The following is a 24,187-nucleotide window of genomic DNA, read 5'->3' as shown; positions in this document are numbered from 1 at the left end:
AAAGACAGTTCATGTTAAAGGATGAACAGGTCATATAATTGTTATATAATGACCAACTCATGTCTGCCAACCCCCTCCACCCCCGACCCCTCACCAAACCCTCTAAATAAACACATTTTTTTACCTGGCCTCTTCTGCATCCTCTTGATTCAGGGATAGTGTCTATTATCTCACAGGTGCGAGGTGCTTGTTGGCAGTTGGCTTGATTTTTATTTCCTAAAGAATTGAGAGAGAAAACAGCAATGAGTGAAAAAGTGACAGGTTCAACAAATACACTATGTACGTTTTGTGGTTATTTTTTTTTAGATTAGAAGTAATTTTGCATTATAAAAAGGGGCGATTTGAAAAATTGAAAAGCTTGCATAGTTGAAATTAAAGGGGATTTTAAAGGGAATTGATATATGTAGTGAAACAGCTTAACAAAGGTTTCAGTGTAAGGGTAATTTGCATTGGCTGATGGGGCAACTGAAAAGTCAAGTATTGTCAAAAATGATTTTTGTCCTTACCTTTTGCATACAATGTAAATTGCTTCCAGTCTCCCGTATCCTGGAGTTTCTCCTCTTCCTTCTGGAAGAGTCCATCGGAGCTTAGCAGCGCCAAGGCCTCATCTCGTATCGTCTCCCAATTGCTCTCTAGTTTCTGCAAACAAAGAATGAGAAGATGATCTGACCCGTTTCAGAGTTCACCTCAATGAACATCCTTTTAAAGGCATTGTTTAACAATGTTAAATCTGAGATGCATGCCCTACGTGTTATCAGTGACTGTAATATGGTGTAATATTGAAGCCCTAACAAAGTTGTGCTTCAAAATGATCATGAAGTGCCCCAATAGACTGTAGTGTTATAAAAACTGTTAGGAAAACAGAAAATTTGATTTTGGTTTCCAATCAGAAATATCTTGATAATCAGACAGGCGATCGGCCTGTAAATGTCATGGGCTTCCTGACTGACCTAAAGGTTTATAATTATGAATGCAGCATGAGCTAAATCCAGGATTTTGTTTCAGAATCTGAGGCAATGTTGCCTAGTCACTTTAAGCCTCAAAAGCTATGCACTTGTCAATTTTGTTGAGTGTCAGTCAGAGGCAGGAGGGCATCAACTCTGTTGAAGTATGAGAGGTAACACCCTTCTGGCTAGAAACAGATAGTTGTTTTTAGAGCTGATCTTCACCTTTGCTGCATCAGCATACCGTGCCCCTTTGGGAGTCCAGAACTCTTTCCCCCTCAGCAAGTCCACGTTGTAGAGTGACCTTTGGTACCTTGACCTGAAATGACCTCTGCTAACCCCCTCGTCGTAGACTTTATAGGACTGCACGGAAAGCAAAGGAACACACACACATATTCTTGGTCATATATGTAACAATGTTTAATATTCGTTCTATATTCGTTTGTCAATGGTATTGCATTAAATTTATTTGTTTCATAACGTTGTGCACAGGCTCACTGAAAAGAAGTCTGTTTTGACTGATTGGGAGTTTTTACTGTGATTAAATAAATACAAAAAAACACAATACAAACAGTTAAACTTATTCTTTTTTCGCAACACAAATTAATTTATGGATAATTTGCTTGATTAAATGCAAGGGTTTAATACAATCATACAACAAACGACCATAAACATTATATGATAGTAAAATATATGAGAAAAAGGCATGTGAAGAATAAAAAGAATTTGAGGGGGAGGCTAGAGGGATTGAAATAGTTGAATGAATTATCAGGTAATATCCATCAAAATAACATATGCATGTATTATACATATATAACACAAACAGTAAAATTTGCTTTAAATAGGTCAGTCAAAGGTGTAAATGATTAAATCTGATTGTAACTTATCTTGACACAATTTACTGACATGCGTGTATACACTCACACATAATACCATGACTGAAAACGGGATTAATATTTTTTTTCCAACAAATATGTCTCAATATAAAATCACAAGTCAGTTGTTAAACAAATTTCATTAAATAAATCAATGAGAAAGAGACAGAATCTTACCACTTCAAATTTCTAAAAAAAGATACAGTCAAACCCTTATCTAGAGACCACTCAAGAGAGTCAAGAAAAGTGATCTTTATGTACAGGTTCCTTTAGTGCACGTCTCAATGAGAATCAATTTTTGAGGGAAACAAAAAATATGGTCTTTACAGATCGACTGCTGGTCTTTGTATACAGGTAGTCGCTGATTAAAGCAGGTTGGACTGTATTGCGAATCAGAAATACTACAGCAATTCCTACCTCGTCTACCTGACCAATCCTGAGGTAGGACTCGCCTAAATGGAAGAAGTATTTGCCCTCGTTGGTCTCCCTGTCTCCAGAGTTGATCCCCGCCCTCAGGAGTGGTATAGCCTCAAGGTAGTTAGCCTCTGCTTTGAGGATGAAACCCAAGTGGACCTGTGCAAAGCCATCCGTGGGGTTGCTTTCTAACATCTGCAATGGAGGGATGAGAAAATCATTATTTACTAATTTCAATTTTTTTTCTGTTAACTTGACATAAATTGTAAATTTTGTAATAGCAGGTGTTGTGGTCTAGTGGATACATGTAAGTCACCCAACTACAAATCACAAGGTACAGGGTTCCAATCCCAGCCCGACACTAACGCCATTTGCAAGAGAGATATTTGCCACTCTCCACCCAGGTGTTAAATGGGTACCCGGTAGGATTCGAAAGTTAATTCTGTTAAGTCTGTAAAATGACGCCTAGATGAAATGCTCCCCAGGGAGTGGAAAATAGGGTTAGGGTTGTATGTCCATTAGGAAATAACGTTTTAAGCCCCACTGCACTACTTAAAGCTACTTGTGCCCTCTATATAGCAAACAATGCCTAATCAGTGCCTGTTGGTTCCCCAAGATCCCCTTTTTCTTATGTTAATTGAGAGCTGATTTGATGAGATTTCCACCTGTCAGTGACCACAGCAGGGAGGTCCAACCCCCTGGCCAAACTAGTGCAGACAGGTGTTAAAGATAATAAAGTGCATTTCTTCCTTGCTTGCTTGCAAAAGGGAATACCTCCAAATTTGGGCAACAAGGCGCCCTATTAAACATCATCATATTCAGGCAGGAAGGTATCTGAATATATCTCATGATTACTTATTGACTAAAAAATGTTTTAAATAAATTGTATTATAAGATGATGAAGCGGATCCTAATCAAATGATACACCAGTTTACAGTTGTGTGCGCCATTTTTATTGGCGATTAAACAAAGCCAATGACCTAGAGGTCATGTATTTATGCGTAAATTAAGATTGCGCCCATTCAAATTATGATGATATCACTGCCTGCGCGCTGCGTTGTGCGCGCATATCATCATTTGCATGGGCGCAATCTTAATTTACGCATAAATACCAGAGGTCAGAGGTTATTGGCCCCGGAACAGGGCCAAATTAGCCCTGTTCCGGGGCCAATGACCCGAGGTCAACTGTCTGCTCATGCGCACTGATACAACTGTAAACTGGTGTATTGGTTGAGAGCGTACACATGAAAAGGCATTTATTTTGCCTAACACGTAATTTTGCTAATGACCAGTCATTAGCAAATACTAATGGACGGTCATTAGTAAAATCATGCTATAAAACATCATTCTATGAAACAAATAAACCAAATCTTATAAAACAAATAATACACATCATTTTGTTCAGGCATTAGTAAAATTACCAAGTAACAACACTTGGTACCTTTGGAAACGGTCCAAACACCCTCGGCGATATGTTGGACTGTTCCAAAGGTATCCTGTGTGGGTAATTCTTACTAATGCCCTCACTGCTGTGTATCATTTGTATGCTATATGACGACCTGGCGACGGGTATCTACTGACCTGCTCAAAGTAGTGCTTAGCTCTGTTATTCTTTCCCACGATAAGATATTGGACAGCGAGGTTCTTCTTGGATTCATTATCATCCGGGTGTTCTTTCACAAGCTCTTGGTATACTTGGATGGATTTCGCAGACTTTCCTGGATAAACGAGGAGGAGAAAAGAAGAATGCAATAATTTGATAATTTGATTAAAATATTCCACCAATTTGGGGAACTGGCTTTCCAGCAGTATTACAAAGATATGTACAGTGAAACCTGTCTATAAAGACCACCCAAGGGAAACAAGAAAAGTGGTCTTTATAGGCGGGTGGTCTTTATGTACAGGTTCCTTTAGTACGTGTTTCAATGAGAAACCATTTTCAAGGGAAACAAAAAATGTGGTCTTTGTAAACAGGCGGTCTTTCTATACAGGTGATCACTAAAGCAGGTTTGACTGTTCAATGAAATAGAAATGAAAATATATATATACAAATGAAATACAAAGAGTACAAAGAATTTTGTATTACAAAGTTGTACATGAACCTTGAACTGATGGAACTAATGATTGTTGTATGAATTAGTTCAATTGGTCATAATTTCCTTTTCTTATCTATTCATATTCTTCTTTTCTATAACTCACATCTTACAAGGATCATATGCACAATGGCGCTTCACAAATTATTACCCTGGCTAGTTTTAATGTATTTGCTAATGGATTAAAGCCATGCTAAGGCCATGGTGAAACCCACTTCAAAAGACCTGGCTATTAACCGATTTGTAAGATACACGTACACCAACAAAAATCTAACCTCAAAGTTTTTAATTGAATTAAACAAGATTTCCCTTATTCCGATACATCGCATGATAAACTAACAACAGAAACACAATAAAACAAACCCGTGGTCACTAACTGTTTCCAATTTTTAATCAAAGGTGACGGCTTTGAGATGTCTACGTCTGAAAAACCACTTGCCACCATGTGGTTCTCATTAAGAGTCTGCTTGGCCATGGTTTATCAGAGCCCTAATCAAAACCTCGATCAGCATGCTGTTTGTCATCGAGTAATTAACCACAGGAAAGCTGGGTAAGTGATTCATTAAACAAAAGGCGCTACATGAACCTCCTTGATGAATTACCCCAAATGGAAGAAAGAAGTCCCTTGCATAAAAACATATAGAAAACCTATTATCCTCTCGCCCATTAAATTAAATACAGCTTATTATTTTTCTTAAAATTAGGATTACGAGCTGGTTTCATTGATTGAGACTTAAAGGAGACCTTTGTTGCAAACGTGGCAACAAGGTCCTTTGGCAAGACATTAATCTACATTCGCCACACTCGACCCGGGTGAGGTAAATGGGTATAAACTGGCAGGAATTAATGCCTTGAAATGCCAGAGCGCCGTAATGGCAGCCATGCTAAAGCTTGAGTAATAATTGTGAAGCACTATAGGAGTGTCAAGCCTGACAGACATGAGTGCTATACAAATACCCACTATTGTTATTATTATTATTTTCATTATTCTGGTACAATCTGTTCATTACAAAGCCTGAAGAGCCGTAAGAGGTGTCAGACAATGAAAACTGGCATTCATCTTAAAAACATTTTTTTTTCTTTCTAAATCTTTAACATTTGAGTTGAATTTAGTAAAATTCCTATTTTGTGAAGTTCTCTTCTAGGAACATCAGTACCGGTAATTGATCTATCCTCAAAGATTATTAATAAAATCTTGTTTAAATGGCTATCATTTAACAGTTTGTTGGAAGAAAGATGTGTCATTCTTTTATGGATCACAGCATTTTCTATGTCCTTTGGACAAACACATGTGGTACGGTATATCAAACTTGGGGTAACTGCTGAAAATTCTATATTTCATCTATTTAATCAAATGTTTGTTGTACGTGTTCTTGGTGCTCATAAATTTTGGATTGCTTTGGCATCATTCTCACTTGAATTCAAAATTAGACCCCGAAGGCCTCTGTCACACATAAAATTTGGAACTCACCTTTAAAAAAAAATTAAAAAACGGCACAGCATGACAACCTTCTTAGTTAAATAGCAATTAAGATGCAAAAGGCCCTATCAAAGCACGTTTATATACCTATCCCTGTATTATATAAGATGCCTCCATTTAAGATGCACTTTGCTTGTGCAAGTTTATTCAGCCACAGCAGGGTTTTAATGTGGTTTACTGCAGCTAATGTGATCGAGGTTATTACCTGTTGCATAATTAGCCTACAGTACAATGTGTAACTTTCGTGGAAAGATTTCCAAATCAAATAATTGTGTGAAGTTAACCAGCTGATTGGGTATATTGACTCAACCCAGTATTACAGTTTAAATTACTTAATGGAATAATCCCCACTAGACAAGGCTAGATTGTATAAATAGAGTGCAATTTAGTGGAACAGAGTAAATATACAGAGCAAATATAATAGTCATATTTGTATAGCACTTCTAAGTGCTTTACATTGAAATAAGATGCATGATTTCTTCTCTTTTTACAATTTTTGCAAACAAGTGATGGGGAAAGTGATGAAAAAGGTTATGTTTACCGATAAACTGTAATCATATTTGTATAGCCCTTAATACATTTTTTCATAAGTGCTTTGCATTGAAATTTTGCAAACAAGTTATTAAACAAGAAATTATTATGCGTGATTTCTTCTCTTTCTAAAGACAACTGACTTGGAAAATGATGAAAAAGGTGATGTTTACCGATAAACTGTATTTACTGGGTGTATAAGCCACAAATATGTTTGAATAATTGAAATTTCTCCCAGGAAGCATTGCATTTATAAAGTTATTGTCCTATTGCGGACTAATGAATATTAATGAGTCAGAATGAATCAGGAGAGCTTGGGTATTTGTTTCTAGTTCATCGTGACTGTGCCATGGACCAGTGATGGCCTGGTGGTAGAGTCGCTGCCCGGCAAGCAGTAGATGGCAGGTTCAAGTCCCGCTGGTTCCAAGATTTTTTCTGACTTGTTTTTCAATACAGATCGTCAATCGATCTTATTTACTGGGTGTATAAGCCACAAATATGTTTGAATAAACTGTATTAGGTTTTCAATATTGTTATGTATTCTGGTCAATGGTAAATATATAGAGCATATACATGTATGCATTTCTTCTCTCTTAACACAAAACTGACATGGAAAATGATTTAAAGGGTGATATTATTTACCGGTGAACTGTTCTAAGTTTTTAAGATTATCATGTATTCTGAAACAGAGTAAATAAATAGAACAAATAATGTGCATGACTTCTCTGTATGTCAAATTGACATATATCGGACTGTGTCTCTATATGCCTCTGCCTATAAAATTCAGGTAAGATCATGGCTCCTATTATTGTTTTTGGCATATCACTAAAATGATAACGAAAGGCCTAGATAGACCTCTGACCTTTGACCTAAAACCCCAAATCAGATCGTTTTTATCCCTATAATCATGCATAATAGTAACAAGCTTAAAGTTCACAGCTCGAATACGTATTGATATGGTGATAACAAGGCTTTAACAAAATTAAGTACTTTCATGTACTCTCATGACCTTTGACCCTATTCACCCCCAAATCTATTCAGATTGTTTTCCTATGGTCATTCACACTAGCACAAACCACACAAATAAAGTTCAAACCTCAAACTGTTCTAAAGATATCGCGATATTGAGACAGTGGTAGGCGGATGCATACAAATAATGAAAGGTGATATATTTTAACAAGTTGTAATACCACGTCTTTGTATTTCTTTAATGATAAACTTCAATGGCATATATCCTAGACAAGGTGCAAACATATACTGGGTAAATGCAAACATATAGGATTGCTACATTATCTATATGCAAACTTGAAAGTGAGATTTAACCAAAACAAATATAATTTTCACAAACACCCCTTCCAGGCAAAACAAATTTACTCTACAAAACGAGTACACATCTAAAAGAAAATATGCCTGTCATTCTCCTCTATTTACATGTAAAATAAAGGCAAAGTGTGATATATTTACCAAAGAATGACAATCTGTCTGCCATTCTTGCTAGGGCAGCCCTGTGGATATCCCTGGGACAGTTTGGGGCATCAGCGGCTTGTCTGTAGGACAGGATGGCACTGGAAGATGGATGGAGAGGAGTAAGATAGGAAGAAAAAGTTATTAAGTTAGGATTCAAATGTCAACAACGTGAATGGTGAAGAAAGGAGGAAAGGGAAGAGAGGGGGGAAGAGAGGGGGGAAGAGAGGGGGGAAGAGAGGGGGGAAGAGAGGGGGGAAGAGAGGGGGGGAGAGAGGGGGAGAAAGAGAGGGGAGAAAGAGAGGGGAGAAAGAGAGGGGAAGAGAGGGGAGAAAGATGGGTTGAGAGGAGGGGCTGAGAAAGAGGGGGGGGAGAGAAATAGGGGAGAAAGAGGGGGGAAAGAGGGGGGAGAAAGAGAGGGAGGAGAAAGAGAGGGGGAGAAAGAGAGGGAGGAGAAAGAGAGGGGGGAGAAAGAGGGGGAGAGGGGGAGAGGGGGAAGAGGGGGGAGAAAGAGGGGGAGAAAGAGGGGGAGAAAGAGGGGGGGAAGAGGGGGAGAAAGAGGGGGGAAGAGGGGAGAAAGAGGGGGGGAGAAAGAGGGTGGGGGGAGAAAGAGAGGGAGGAGAAAGAGAGGGGGAGAAAAGAGGGGAGAGGAGGGAAGAGGGGGGGAAGAGGGGGAGGAAGAGGGGGAGAAAGAGGGGGGAGAAAGAGGGGGAGAAAGAGGGGGAGAAAGAGGGGGAGAAAGAGGGGGAGAAAGAGGGGGAGAAAGAGGGGGGAGAAAGAGGGTGGGGGGGGGGGAGAGTAGGCAAGGAATGTGAAAGAAAAAAAACCTCTCACACCCTCCTCTTCATTAGTGGCCTGCATCAATACTTCATCAACCTACATGTAATAGGACCAGACAGAAACAGAGATAGAGAGACTGGGTGTGAGAGAGAAAGTAAGGGAGAAAGTGAGTGAGAGAGAGAGAGAGAGAGAGAGAGAGGAAACAGAAAAGACATAAACGAAGAAACATAAAGGGACAGAGAGCTGAACAGAGGAAACAGACATGGTAGAGAGAAAGAGAAAGAGAGACAGAAAGAGAGAGAGAGAGAGTGAGGGAGAGTTGAAAGATGGAACATGCGATGTGAGACACAATGAATAAACAATACCAGACCATCTTCAATCGAGGGGAACCCATTATTCACATACCCATCGAGTAGATCATTGCTCCTCCTCTCCTCTGCTAGCCCATCGAGTAGTTTGGCCTTGGCCATCAAAACTTTTGCACTATCTGGAAAACGTTTGATGATGTCCTCGTACTTGTATAAAGCTTGGTCTTTTTTATTCTGTTAACAAAACAAACAAAGCAAAATACAAAGAATATCTACATGCTGACTGCTGAGAATCGGAAGGGTGTTGCAACACATACTGTATCATTATCATTTTACATCGAGCTAACAATATTCTGGTTCTCAGGAAGGGATATATATAATAAAATGAATGAATAGTAATGTAGGTGAACAAGGAACACCCAGGGGGGGGGGGGGGTACTCACATATTAAGACATGTGGGGGTGTGCCGTCCTAATGGGGCACTTTTTCATACAAAAACAATTAAACATGGGTCCGTTTTTCAAAATTTTCGGGTGTTTGCCAAATTGCGAACAATGGGCTTTTACTTCTAGAACAATTCCCCAAAAGGACCCTTAAAAATGGGTAGGGGTTTTGAGGCTTCAGCGACACACCCCTGTCCAAACCAAATCTGAGTAAAATCAGGCAAAAACCTGAAAACTGGCATCCCTGGTAAAACTCCCTGGATTTACAGTCACGTTTACGCATATATTTAGAAATCTATAAACCAAGTACCGTAATTAACGGTGTATAAACCGCCCTCGTGTATTAACCGCACCCCTCTTTTTTTGGCGACCGAATCTGTCAGCAGCAAGCCACGCGGGAAGGCCTTTCATTTAACTGCGAAGTGCAGCTGAATGTGGAAGATCATTAATCAGTAAATTAAAAAACAGTAGAGGACCTAGGACAGGACCTTGTGGTACACCGTGTAATAGAAGAAAAATTGGAGGAATTATTATTATAAACTAGATATTGAGATCTATCAGAAAGATTACTTTTAAACCAAGATGGCAGACAAATTTGAGTGTTGTTCTAGTTTCCGAGTGGTGAGTCAACACACCGATTACTGAGTTGGGAGACATTGCCAGGCATAGCACCAGGTGGAGGGGCATGAATCGAAACTTTAAAAAAAGTTAAAAATTAAAATTAAAAATTATTAAAAAAAATTGTGCACCGTGTATAAGCCGCACCCCCGACTTTGTTTTTTTTTTCGGCAGCAAAAAGGTGCGGTTAATACACCGTTAATTACGGTATGTAAAAAATGGATTGTACTTGAAAAGGTACAGGAACATACCAGTTAAACTGGCATTGAATTGCAATTCAAAGGTCATGGTTCGATCCCCGATACGGCACAAATGTCCTTTGGTAAGGCATTACTCTTCATTTGCCCGACTCGACCCAGGTGAGGTAAATGGGTACCTGGCAGGAATTAATTCCTTGAAATGTTAGAGCGCTGTAATGGCAGCTAGGCTAAAGTCAGGGTAATGATTAATGCGCCTTGGAATAGAATTTCTAGATAGACGGCACTATAGAAATGCCTATTATTATTATCATTACTATCATTGTCAAAATGATGTTCTTTCAAAACAATACCTTTTGAATAAGGCCTTCGGCTTCCTCCAGAAGTGTATCTAGGGCTGACTTCTTTGTGACCTGTTTCTTGCTTTCAGTTTTACTGCTCATGCGTTCTTTTGTTTTAGATGCATCTGTGGAGAGATTCCAAATACATGAAGCATTACAAATTATGCAATAAGGTTTACTAACATTTAATTAGCACCGCAAGTATGATTTTTTTTAAGGTTCAATTTTTTTTTGAATGATTAGTTTCCAATCTAGAACATCAACCTTCACAATACATAAGCCTGCTTGGAATTTCTTGCATAGAGATGGACACTTTTTAGTTCAAACAAAATGGATAAGAGTATAATACCATAATCACAACACCAAACCGACTCCAGACGGACTCCAAACCCAACCGATTCTTGGCTATATTGGAGATAATGTAATTAATTAATCGATCGGTCTGTTGTCGGTCTGGTGTCAGTCTTGTTGATGTGATCTTGGTGTAAGCTTGTTTGCAGTTTGCTTCCTCCACCTATTGCAGAAACATGAATATATTGCAGCTACAATGTATACAACTTGATCGCAAAGACTTTCAATAAATCGACCGAAGGGCAATTCTAATACCAATTGTATAGAGTACCGCAGCTGTGACGTAATAAAAATCTATTTTTAGAATTTCTCAATTCTTTCTTCATTTTCTGAAAGAACATCAAAAATAATGTCCAAATGTCGAAAACCAATTGAATATGTTAAATATTGGCTGAGATATGACCATCTGAATAAATATACTCCCCATAGGAACTCAGTGTAATATGCTCTGGCTCCTAATGGTTAGGAGCCAGAGCATATAACACGGAGTTCCCATAGGACATATATTCATTCAGATGGGAAATTGAGAAATTCTAAAAATGGATTTGTGATGGAGTCACACTTCACCACTCCATTGCCCATGGCAGTCACGTGTGGATTGTGCAATGTTCACACGTTTCAAAAGGAGGCGCACATGGCTACAGAAATTGCCTCAGGTTGATTTTTTGAGAGTTTTTAAGGGGCCTGTTTCATAAAACTTGATATCTATAACAACTGCTAAATTCCTATGACAAATTTGCTCTCAGCCAATCAGATGCCATGATTTCAGTAGCTTATAACAGTATCTTGTAAATTGTTATTGATATCAAGGTTTATGAAACAGGGTCCAGATCTTGATAGTTACCTCCCACGTGATCTGCAGCAGCCTCGTCTCTTCCACCCCTACTACCATCAGCATCATCAGTTGCCTTGGCAACAGTGTTATCTTTTGACCGGGAGGATTGGGGAGAAGATGGAGGATCGGCGGGTGGGAGTTCAGGATCCACTTTGGATTTAATTGTCTTGGGGGGACTATCTTTGGTTGTGTCAATGGATGGGGGCTGAGGACTGGTGTCTTTTGGGTCTTGGACCACTTTCTTACTCGGTCCATCTTTGGACATGGGTGGTTTGGGGAGACTTTCCTTGATTGGTTTAGTTTCAGCATGATTCTCTGGTTTAACAGCGACCTGCTCTTGGGGAGGGGCATTCGCCCGAGTGAGGACTACTTTCTTGTCTTTTTCTTCTGAAGGTTCTTTTGGTTTGGTTTCAGCAAGATCCTCTGGTTTAACAGCGACCTGCTCTTGGGGAGGGCGATTCGCCTGAGTTTTGACTACTTTCTTGTCTTTTTGTTCTGAAGGTTCCTTTGGTTTGGTCTCAGTATGATCCTCTGGTTTTCCAGCCTCCTGCTCTTGGGGGGGAGGGGGATTTGCCCGAGTTTTGAATACTTTCTTGTCTTTTTCTTCTGAAGGTTCTTTTGGTTTGGTTTCAGCATGATCCTCTGGTTTAACAGCGACCTGCTCTTGGGGAGGGGCATTCGCCTGAGTGCTGACTACTTTCTTGTCTTTTTCTTCTGAAGGTTCTTTTGGTTTGGTTTCAGCATGATCCTCTGGATTACCAGCGACCTGCTCTTGGGGAGGGGCATTCGCCTGAGTGCTGACTACTTTCTTGTCTTTTTCTTCTGAAGGTTCTTTTGGTTTGGTTTCAGTATGATCCTCTGGATTACCAGCAACCTGCTCTTGGGGAGGGGCATTCGCCTGAGTTTTGACTACTTTCTTGTCCTTTTCTTCTGAAGGTTCTTTTGGTTTGGTGTCAACATGATCCTCTGGTTTACCAGCGACCTGCTCTTGGGGAGGGGGATTTGCCTGAGTTTGCTTGCTCTTGGGTTCTTTGAGTTTCTCATCGTTCTTTGGGGTTCTTTTTGGAGTGACCATCTTACCCTTCGGTGAATCCGTCTCAGTCACAGTCGCCTCCTTTCCTGAAGATCTCTTGGCACTATCCCCTATATCTCCAGCTCCTTGTGTAGGCACAGGCTCTACTGTCTCCTCTCTTCCCTTTTTCAAAACTTCTTCTTTTTGTTCATCTTCCGGACTTTTATCCACCTTATCAGTTTTCTTTTTGCTCTCTTGGGATCTCTGAGGTGGTGCATCCTGCTCTTGGACAGATCTTTTCTCTTCAGGTTGTATCGTCTCTTGCGATGGTGGAGGCGGCCTTGCAATGCCCTCCTTTCCAGTTTTCTTTTTATCTTTTGAGCTATGCTCTTGAGTTTGTGCTTTCGCTTTATCCTCTTTTGGCCCACTATCCTTCACTTTCTTTCCTTCATGAATAGTCTCCTCTGGAATGTCAAGCTTATCTTTGGTCTTCTTGGTAGCCTTTGCTTCTGCAGGAACATCTGCATTGCTCTCTTGGGATCTCTGAGGTGGTGGAGCCTGCTCTTGGACAGTCCTTTTCTCCTCAGGTTGTATCGTCTCTTGCGATGGTGGAGGCGGCCTTGCAATGCCCTCCTTTCCAGTTTTCTTTTTATCTTTTGAGCTATGCTCTTGAGGTTGTGCTTTCGCTTTATCCTCTTTTGGCCCGTCGCTTTCCTTCACTTTCTTTTCTTCATGAACAGCTTCCTCTGGAATGTCAAGCTTATCTTTGGTTTTCTTGGTAACATTTGCTTCTGGAGGAACATCTGCACTGGTCTCTTGCGATCTCTGAGGGGGTGCAGCCTGTTCTTTAGGATTTGTTTTGCTCTCCACCTTTGCCACATTATCTTCTACTTTTGCATCTTTTGCAGACTTGTTTGCCTCATCTTTATCTTGCTTGTCTTTTAGCTCTGATTCTGTAAGAGTTTCTTGACTTGCTTGATTAATGTTTGGTTCCGTCTCAGTAAATTTTGAGGTAGTCTTGTTGTTCTCTGCAATGGAACAAGATGGAGCAAATAAAAGGAGGGATGCTTTACACTAAACTCTTTTATCAAATATAAAAGTTATGAGACGGCTCTCTTTTGCATGTACATGTAGGAAAAATTAAAGGTAATCATAAATTGTAAATATAAGTATGTTGATCTTCATCAAAGTGTCCACAAAAAATAAGTCTTTACACAAATTTAAAGTTTCATGATCATATCTAAAATATGAAGCGAGTGTGAATATCCCCTTCCACACTGTTGTGGATCGTACATATGGGAAATCCTTCCCATTGACGTTTCAACTTCAAACTTAATATCACATTTATGAGATATACACTTGGGCAAGTGTGAATACTCTCTCCTGTATCATATAAAACAAAGAAAGTCCTACATTGTCTACATAACGTGATCTTTGTCAAATTTTCCCAATGAAACTACCTAATTCAAACATTCAGCATCACATCTACGTTTGTTCATATCGTAAAAGATATACAGTACGCTGTAGGGTTCTGTGAACAGTCCCTCCTACATGGAAGAAAAGAATTAGTCCTGGATTGTCAATATGAATTGAACTTAGTAAGCCCTTCCCATTGAAGTTGCAAGACATGGAAGAAAGCTCAACTTCAATGTACAAGCGATATACAAGTGGGCCAGTGCGTACAGTCCCTCCTACATGTAACTTACAAGAAAAGGAAGCCCTGGATTGTCGATATGAATTGAACTTGGTCAAACCTTCCTATTGAGGCTAACAAATCTAATTTGGGAGGTGACATTCTTTACATCTGAAGACAAGACGACTTTTGACATTCTTGTGAGGTCACATGACCTCACGTGATGGTGGATCATTCATTCAGCTATCAAAAAGATGGGAGTTTTAAAGGAGGGAGATCAACGACTGTGGTTAAAGTAGTCTCGGGCCATATGGCATAGACCTTGATAATCCATTGCAAGTGCTCCATACTAACTGTATTAACATGAAGTCTGGATTGAAATTTTCATGATCAAAATGCAAGGGCCCTAGGTTTATAGATTTCAAACTTCTAGGGGTTTAATAGCCTATCCGATAGGCGTCGGGCTAAATGGCAAGTGTACTAATTGCGTTTGGGAGACTGACGCCTATCATCACTGGTCAACTCATCATTATTCATATATGTGTATCGTATGTGTGACAAGGGTATTCTCATGCATGATTCATAAGACTAGCCTTATTTGGGGATCGATCACTTTGATTCAACCAATCAAATATCATCTCTGCGTTCCCCATCGCTCATTGGCCTATTTTGGTCCATGCTACATAAATATTCATGAAAGAGCTTTGCAGGGGGTTCGTAGATTTTCTACGAACGAAACATTGTACATAAAAGGAAATAAAACTTTTCGCATGCACCAGTGATGATAGGTGCTCGGGCTGACCGCACCGATGTTACTCTCCATATAAACGCGATTAGAATACTTGTAAAGCCCGAAAATTAGGGGATCCAGACTACAGAGTTAAATTTAGGGGGTCCATCTACATATATATGGAATCATGTACAACCCTGAGATGGCTAGGAAAAGGGGCAGGTTTGTCTAATTCTTGGTGACATTGCAGTTAGGTGTGTGAGAATTAACTTGGTCTTGAGACTTGATGTCTAGACTACTAGTAAGGATGACATGATGACAGCTGCATTAAGTAAGTAAACAGGGACACTTCAATCTTCCCACTAGTCTTATGAGCTCTAGCTCCTGCAATGAAGAAATTGAAGCTCTTCTTTCGATAAGATACGATAAGATACGATAAGATACTCAAAATGATAGTCTCTCACAACAAACAATGGCTGCGATATGTTGATGAATAAATACCATACTACTATACTATACATTTTATTCCGATGTATTTTGACATTTTTGTCATTTGTAAAAGTAAGAGTAATAACAAGGCCCTTGTTTACTCAGATTACAGCCTCATCAGTATTCTGCCCTTCCTTGGGGCCGTGCAATAATCATCCCTCCTGCACTTACACACGTCATTTGATTCCTGACTGAACTAAAGGTTTATAATTAATTATAATAAACGCCCCCCTCCAAAAAAAAAAAACATGTTTAGCGTCCTGTTTTTTTGAAAAATAGGAATGAGGAGGCGCTTTTTTTCTTCTTCTTTTTCTCTTTCAAAATCAGAAATAGATCCATTTTAGCAGTGTTTTTCATGTTTTTTTTCTTTAAAAAAAATGCAAAAAAAAAAAATAGAAGGTGGCCCCCACAAAGGAAGCGGGCGGGGACGTTACTTTTGTTTTTAACACTCCTAAATAAGGGATAATATGAATAGTTGTAATCATAGCGTTTCAAAGTTTCAAAATTCAATATAAATTGTCTAGGTTAGTGCAAATCCCAAAATACTTCTTTGTTATTCAATGATTATTCTTAATGATATAATTTAATGTAATAGATCATTGAGCTTTTAATGCGGCCAAACTTGACTGGTTACATAACAATGTAAGAGAGAAAGAGAGGACGAGAGGCTATGAAAGGACTCTTGAAAGTAAAATAGCCCTTTCATTTCATTTTAGAAATAATCTCTAATCCATCCCTTGATATTTAAATTGCATTACTCCTACTGTGTGCTTTTTTCACACTCTCCCTGATCTATGGTGCTTTCTTTATTTGATCATCAGGTCACAAACTTTTCGAAGCGTGACCAGATTCAAAGTATGCTTAAATCGGGGCATTGATCCCATACAACGCTTTGAAATGTAAAAGAAGAATAAGAAAACTGAAGTTGAAGTATTGGTATTATCTTCCATCTGAGAGTGATTATAGATGTTATTTATATGGATCATAAAGATAAAGCTGTCCGGGTCTTTGAATAAAATGCTTCAAAACAAACCGACCAAGCCGTTTATTCCTTTATTTAGGGTCTGTTTCTACTATTCTATTTTCATTGCTAACCCTCGAAAGCGTATTTATTATGCATTTCACAGAAAGCCATTTCAGAAAAGTGTGCTTAAGAGAACTTCAATCGAATTTTGAATTCTAAACAGTTTTCTATTCACTTAATTGATGCTCAAAACTATCTAAAACCCAGGGGAATATATTGTTGAGCAATTTAGTAAGGCAGCCCAAGGTTGGGATTTTCTTTCGCTTTATTGTAAGAGCACTTTTTTTTTGTGTGTGTGTCCAATATGGAGGGAATTTTTAGCAGCGACTCAGCTGGGGGGGGGGGGGGATGAGAGCACTCTTTTTGGGGGGATACACGCGCCTGGGCTATACTGCTCCGGTAGTACCGGTGTGCACGCTGACGCCTCATACATGTATATCTGCTGGAGCTAGAGGCGATCACGCAAGGACCTGGAGAAGTTTTTCGTTGTGAAAAGCGTGAATCCTCTGAAATCCAAAACACCAGCAATTAATGAACCTCGACCAGTAAATCAATATTGAGAAGGAGAGTAAGACCAAAGATGTTGTGGAAGGATATGGTACAGACTAAAAAAAGAATGTAAATGAGGTTGCTCTGAATGATGAGGAGGAAATAATGTGCAGAACGGGAAGAAATAGAGAGAACGTCACCACGGGATGAAAGTCAGTAAACCCTTATGTTACTTGCAAATTTGTAAGAGGGAAAATGCCGACTTTATAAATAAATGACCATGATGGAATAGCAAAGAATTTAGGAGCATCATGGGTACAATTTCAATGGAAATTTGTATTAAAAATAGCCCCAGGGAGTACCAAAAGAGGCTCTCTTTTTTTGGAAGAGCCCCTGTGAGAAATTAATTTGAGCCTTGACACACACACACTTTTAACTCCTGGGTCGAGAGGGGGGGGGGGGGGGAATAAGGAGGGACTATTAAAGGGAAAGTCCACCCCCAAAATAAGTTTGTTTCGATAGAGGCAGAATAATAAGAAAATCAGGTGAGTGAAAGTTTGAGCAAATTCTGAATGAAAATAAGAAAGTTATGAATTATTGAAGTTGTGATCAATCAAATACAAATTGGCAACTCTGTGACTTATTATACGAGCTCTCCTTCATTTGCTTTGTGCATAAAATTCCATAAAATCACGTTTTCTTCGTTATTGATGACGGAATATATATTTGTTCCTTGCAGGGGAAATAAACATGTAGAAACATATTTGCAATTATTATATTTAGGGTGCATGTATGGTTGAAATTTTTCTTGAGGGAAAATGAAAATTTTAGATTTTTTTAGTACTGAGCAAATGGAAGTTGAGCTCGCATGATACGTCATAGAGTTGCCAATTTGTGTTTGATTGATCACAACTTTAAAAATCCTAACTTCCTTATTTTTAATCGGAATTTGCTCAAACTTTCACTGACTTGTTTCTCTCATTTTTCTATTCCTATTAAAACTAACTTAATTTCAGGGTGGGCTTCCCCTTTAAACTACAAACAGAAAGTGAACAAATTTGTAGTTTCTCATTTGTTGTTGAGCTGAATCATTTTTGTAAGTGAATATGATCAAAAGAGTTCAAAAATAAGTAATATTACGGTCCACAAATTAGCAGTCGCAGCACAATTAACAGAGAAAAATAAACCGCAACAAACGCTTGTTTTGTAATATCCTTCTCATGTACATATTTTTAGAACATGACAGGAAGAAACTGCATGCACGTACCGTAGTCACATTTAGTTAATTTTGTAGCAATTAATATGGATTGAAGGTTGTTTCTTTCTATTGTAGCAGGCTCTAGATTTGCACTTTTGCAGGCAATTAGCTAATGACATATTAATTTGACGAATTTGTGTACATGGTAAGTTGTATTTTGGAATTAGCAGACCTCTGTAAGATTATGTCAGCAGCCTAACTGAAACACTCTAGGCCTGTCGTCACTAGCTCGAGATTGCCAAATATCCCGCTATTTGAACTACCCCAATCGCAAACTATCCAGCTAATTTGCGTCTTCATCAGCCCGGAGTTGCAATTAGCGAGATATTTGGTCGGGATTGTCATCCAAGATACCTTGGGATAGTTTGCAAAATATCCCACTATTTGGCAAAATATCCAGCTATTTGTCTGGTGCGCCTTCACCAGACCGAAGACTCGCACACTATGCGCGAATGCTGAGCAGAATATCTCGAGCTAATTTCTCAAGGTTGAGTTTCAAGTTTCGAGGTCGAATCTCGAGCTGATGAAGACGCGATATGTAACTTCGGGATAATTTCCCAAATCAGAAATAGCGGGTTATTTGGCAATCTCAAGATGATGAAGACGCGCCTACTGAGCTACATGCACCTGCCAAAGAACTTATCAGTCAAGATACAACAGTCTTATAGGCAGAAGTCTATCATGACACATTTTTTCCTTCAGGTTTCAATTGATGTAAACATGTTCATTATCTAGGTCTATAGCATAGGCCTCCGAGTCAATATGGGCATGTTCACACATGCATTTAGTTGTAAGGCACGTATCGACCCACCTAATAGACTGTCAAACTGCAGAAAAATATTGGGGCGGGGGCACATGCAACATGCAAACCCATTGGTGTGAGCTAGCCTTGTCTATATAGAAAGACTGCTCTTCTTGTCTCCCTTCATTATAGTCTTTATAAACAGGTTAAGCTGTATTTATATGTAGATTAGAATGATGTATGAATGGAGCCTGCCTGTTTTAAACATACAGCATATGTGAGTAGAGTTGGGTGCAACAGACCCATTTGGGTGAGCCTCGTCTAGAAAGACTACTCTTCTTGTCTTCCTTCAGTATATAGTCTTTAAATACAGGTTAAGCTGTACTTATATGACCAGATTAGAATGATGTATGAATGGAGCCTGCCTGTATTAAACATACAGCATATGTGAGTAGAGTTGGGTGCAACAGACCCATTTGGGTGAGCCTCGTCTAGAAAGACTGCTCTTCTTGTCTCCCTTCATTATACATAGTCTTTGCATACAGGTTAAGCTGTATTTACATGTAGATTAGAATGATGTATGAATGGAGCCTGCCTGTATTAAACAGCATGAGCACAGTTGGGTGAAATAATTCATGTAGTATGTACTGTACAAGAACAGATTTCTGCATGAGTGTGAAATGGCCCTATAAAGTAATTGCCGCATTGCTAATTGGGAGTTCCCGAACGAATTTACAATCATAACACCCCCTGTGTTGCTAGTGAGTGACTGAACCTACTGAATGTCATATACCGGTAATTAAGCTAAGTTTAAATGGCACCATCATAGTTTTAAACTTTAAAAGGACAATCCATGCCTATCCACCACACTGTTTCTCTTTGTCATTTTTCTGCATTCATCCACATTTATCAACTATAAAGGTTGGATTGCTCTTTAAGGCAAAATGATGGAGATACACTGTATATGTCACCATCAATGACCCGTACAGTGTATGAAAACATTATTTATATAGCTACACGTGGGTACTGCTGCATGGCAGACAATGTACAGTAACAGGATGGAACATGAAAAGATCTTGCCATATGACAGATAGACATATATTGCAGGTGCAAATGGATATGCAGACAATGGATGTACATAATAATTAAAGCCTATCTGCACTAGTTTGGCCAGGAGGGATTAGACCTCCCTGCGTGGTCACTGGCAGGTGGTTATCTCATCAAATCAGTTCTCAAAAAACATAAGAAAAAGGGGACCTAGGGGGATCAACGGGTACTGCCTAGCTATATAGAGGGCACAAGTAGCTACAACATTGATACAAGTACTGCAGTCCCGCTTTCAAAAAACATGTTTCTGACTATTGTCCATGTTCTTTAAACTTGATCCAGTCCAATACATCTTCAACATTGTTGACAGTGATAACAGAGCAAGAAAAAAAGGGGGAAAATATGACAATATATACATGTAAGTGTTTACACCCGTCGGTTAGAGTCCTGTTAGAGGCACGATTACATTGAAACATGAAAGCCAACATACAAGATAGCACATCAATGACAGGTTGAGTGCCAAACACGTAGGCCTACTTGAACTTGAAGGGAGGGCCGGTATACTGAAAACCAAACAATAAACTATACATTAAGAACCAACACCAAAAGGGTTTAGACTTAGAACAGACCTACAAAGGGTCTAGAGGAGGTTTAGAGTGGGTCGACCTAGAGCAAGTCAAGATCGGGATTAGATCAGGAGTACAGCAGGTCTGTATACTGAAAACCAAACAATCTGAGCAGAATTGTTCCATGTAAAGCTAAAAGTATACATTAAAAACAATACCAAATGGTGTTAGACTTAGAACAGACCTACAAAGGGTCTAGAAGAGGTTTAGAGTGAGTGGACCTAGAGCAGGTCTAGATCGGGATAAGAGCAGGTCTAGGTCAGGATAAGAGCAGGAGTAGAGCAGTGCAGGTTACTGGGGATGGAGCTGAATGATGCATGGTGGTGGTGGCATGATGAGAAGAGGCAAGGCTGCTGGAGAATAAAAGCCTAGATTACATCGTTAGACAGCAAAAGAAATAGTCATGCAAATGTCATACAAGTAAATGTTTAGGCATGCGGGTCAACAACTGCAAACTTTAATACAGACACACATGTAAAGTAATTAAAAGTTCATTCTGAAAATGACAGAAAATAGATTGTGTCACAGCATCACACAAAACTTAAAGAGAATGTTGAGTTCTGGGAAGAGGTAAAAAATACTTTGTGAGCGTTATTATTGTTATTATGCAAGTGTGGAAGAACATGTACCGGTAGATAAAAAATGTTCCCTGAAAAGTATGGCTCTTCAAATGCCTTAATATTTTTAATATGGCATGTAACAGTGTACAGTGCTTGTATAGCTTTACCAAGACTGGGCCAAATTTCTCATCATTTTGATGATTCCAGAACTTTGCAGTACACACCAAAACTTATATGCTGGATGATCAACCTTTTCTAATCGATTCCACACCGTTTCTTTCACAATGCAATCGCATGACTAGAACTCAACTTTATCTTTTAGGTCAACAACTGCAAACTTACACACATCAGGCACATATAAAATAAATAAGTGTTCTGGTAATGGCAGAAAGTAGATTATCACAGCATATCAAACAAAACTTATATCGAATGTTGAAAACTTGTCCCTTGCATAACTTGTTAATTGCTTGCTTGAAGTACACATCAAGACATAGCGTTTACACTGTACACCTCATTTTAATACCATGCACTCAAACACGACACCATAAACTGCTGCAGGTAAAACTTAGCATGTAAATGAATGGCACTTCTAAGACAATATTTGGAAGGGAACAAATACATACAAGTAACAAGTAAATTAACCACCACCACATGTATTAGCCGGGCATTATAAACCCCCCTGTGTCTGAACGACTCTTTGATGTTTTTGCATCGCGCTCCTTCAGTGGCATCCAGGCATTATATCTCAAACCTGATGACAGGCTAGCTCGTCTCCATCCGATGTGTGTGGCTCAACGGACCCACACAAACGCAAATTGATTATGTCAAATTGTTCCGCTGGGAGCTCGCCCCTGATGAAGGATCTACATCCTCCAAAGGCTCTTTTCATTACAGCTGATCTGGGGTTTGTTTTCACAACACAAAACGTATGAGCGATGTAGCTAGTACACAGTGGAAAACAGTACACAATACACATGCAAAATAAAATACAAACAGAAACTGTGGCGATTTGTGAAATAGGGTGACTTTAACAACAAGAAACTTTGTTGAATTGCAATATTTAACTGTTGTGTTAATTTTTATTGATTTGTTTTGAGGCATAAAACTTTCGCACATCTGAACCACTCTAAAACTTCACAGACAGTTCATGCACGCAAAAGTTTATCGTGTAATCAGGGCCTAGAACAAATACGAGGGTAAAGTGCACATATGCCCCTAAATTTTAACTCCAGGGCCCCAAATTTTAACATCAATTTTTAAAAAACCATAATTTCTACAAATTAAACAGGTGCCCAGTGCTTAAAACCCTAGAAATTTTGATCCAGACTCCTTTTGAAAAGAAAGTTTTAGTCCACGTCATGCTTATTGATGGTATATATGCCCAATTGTAAGTGATAATAGACTAACTTGACCTGTGCATAATTCGATGGACCTTCACCAAGATAGTGATACAGCAGAAAAATTGAATTGATATCTAAAATTGAAACTTACTGGATTCTTTGATATCTGCAACTGTAGAATGTGCTTCTTGGGTAGGGTCCTGCACTTCATCTGTGTCTGCTGAGAAAATGAAAAAATTAAGAAAAGTAGAATAAATGCCAGCCATCTATAATGCTCTGTTTTCAGACAAGTAAACATGAGTTTTATTTATTTATTTATTTATTTATGCATGTTCACAATTTCACAATTCATTGAAGTTAACATCACATGAAAATTAATATAAGATGACAAATCATTTTCAATTTTACAATACATTTGAATTAACTTCACGTGAAAAAGAATATAACATTGTTTTATCAAAGACAAGTTGCAACTTATATACAGTTTGAAGAATGAACACACAAAGGTGAAGAAACATAAGCAAATAGAGCTTGAATCAGTACTTTCAAATATATAATATATGACAAATAAAATTCCTAAAGTTTTGTAGTGAACTATTTACACTATTTACAAAGTTTTAAAAAAAGAAAGAAAAAAAGAATTTCTGTAAGCCTCGTAACAAAATTATGTTAGATTTAATTAGAACTGATAAATAGATTATAATGTAAGTAATATCTTACATCTGTGAAATGATAATATGTTTGAGTGCTCTTTTAAAAGAGTTTGTTGATTTTATATTTCGAATATCATTAGGTAAAGAATACCATACATCTGGACCTCTGTGTCTGATTGATTTTTGGGCTAATGTAGTGTGAGGATTGACCACATGTAAATTCGATGACTGCCTTGTTGAATACGAATGAACCATGTTATTAGGTTGGAACATTGAAGATAATGACGTAGGTAATAATTTGATATTAAAACGGAACATAAATATGGCAATTTGGAGGAAGTTTAAATGATTAAATACTCTGGAAGTATTAGTATTCTAAAACACAGTATACACTGTTATTTTGTTCTACCAAAATTCACATCTTCATGATGACTATCACCATCACTAGCAGCATGCAGCGCCTGATGCATCATATTATTCTTATTTTTCACCGATCAACATTAACTTTCACACTTTCATTTCCACCACAATCATAACAATGATTTTAAACAATTGTACATGTATCAATATCATCATAATTACCATCATCACCAACATTACCATCAGAATCATCATTACCATCATCATCATCATCACCACCACCATCATCACCAAAAGCATCATTATCGTCATCACCACCATCATTACCACCACCACCACCATCATCACCACCATCATCATCACCACCACCATCATCATCATCATCATCATCACCACCATCATCACCACCATCATCACCACCATCATCATCACCACCATCATCATCACCATCATCATCACCATCATCATCACCACCACAACCACCACAGCCATCATCATCATCATCTCCACCACCACCATCATCATCACCATCATCACAATCAACATTATC

General features: G+C 38.7%; 1 protein-coding gene across 3 annotated transcripts in view; it reads right to left on the bottom strand.

Moving 5' to 3' along the window:
• LOC593797 (aspartyl/asparaginyl beta-hydroxylase) overlaps positions 1 to 24,187 on the bottom strand; it is a 45,031-nt gene that overhangs the window by 2,807 nt on the left and 18,037 nt on the right. The window contains exons 3-14 of one of the 3 annotated variants that reach the window (XM_030973863.1): positions 22,776 to 22,844; positions 13,340 to 13,714; positions 12,549 to 13,060; positions 11,684 to 12,221; positions 10,501 to 10,613; positions 8,987 to 9,123; positions 7,802 to 7,902; positions 3,815 to 3,951; positions 2,237 to 2,428; positions 1,170 to 1,307; positions 507 to 639; positions 125 to 216 (exon numbers count right to left, since the gene is read on the bottom strand). In XM_030973863.1, the coding sequence (XP_030829723.1) occupies positions 125 to 216; positions 507 to 639; positions 1,170 to 1,307; positions 2,237 to 2,428; positions 3,815 to 3,951; positions 7,802 to 7,902; positions 8,987 to 9,123; positions 10,501 to 10,613; positions 11,684 to 12,221; positions 12,549 to 13,060; positions 13,340 to 13,714; positions 22,776 to 22,844 (2,537 nt within the window). Of the gene's footprint in view, positions 1 to 124; positions 217 to 506; positions 640 to 1,169; positions 1,308 to 2,236; positions 2,429 to 3,814; positions 3,952 to 7,801; positions 7,903 to 8,986; positions 9,124 to 10,500; positions 10,614 to 11,683; positions 12,222 to 12,548; positions 13,715 to 22,775; positions 22,845 to 24,187 lie in introns of all 3 variants that reach the window. The other 2 variants (XM_030973862.1, XM_030973861.1) reach the window with 2 other exon arrangements.

This window comes from Strongylocentrotus purpuratus, unplaced genomic scaffold (genome assembly GCF_000002235.5).
Source record: "Strongylocentrotus purpuratus isolate Spur 01 unplaced genomic scaffold, Spur_5.0 spur5_scaffold_7, whole genome shotgun sequence".
Classification (NCBI taxonomy): Eukaryota; Metazoa; Echinodermata; class Echinoidea; order Camarodonta; family Strongylocentrotidae; genus Strongylocentrotus; species Strongylocentrotus purpuratus.
The sequence above is the reverse complement of the archived record's forward strand: the minus strand, read 5'-3'. Positions and strand labels throughout refer to the sequence as shown.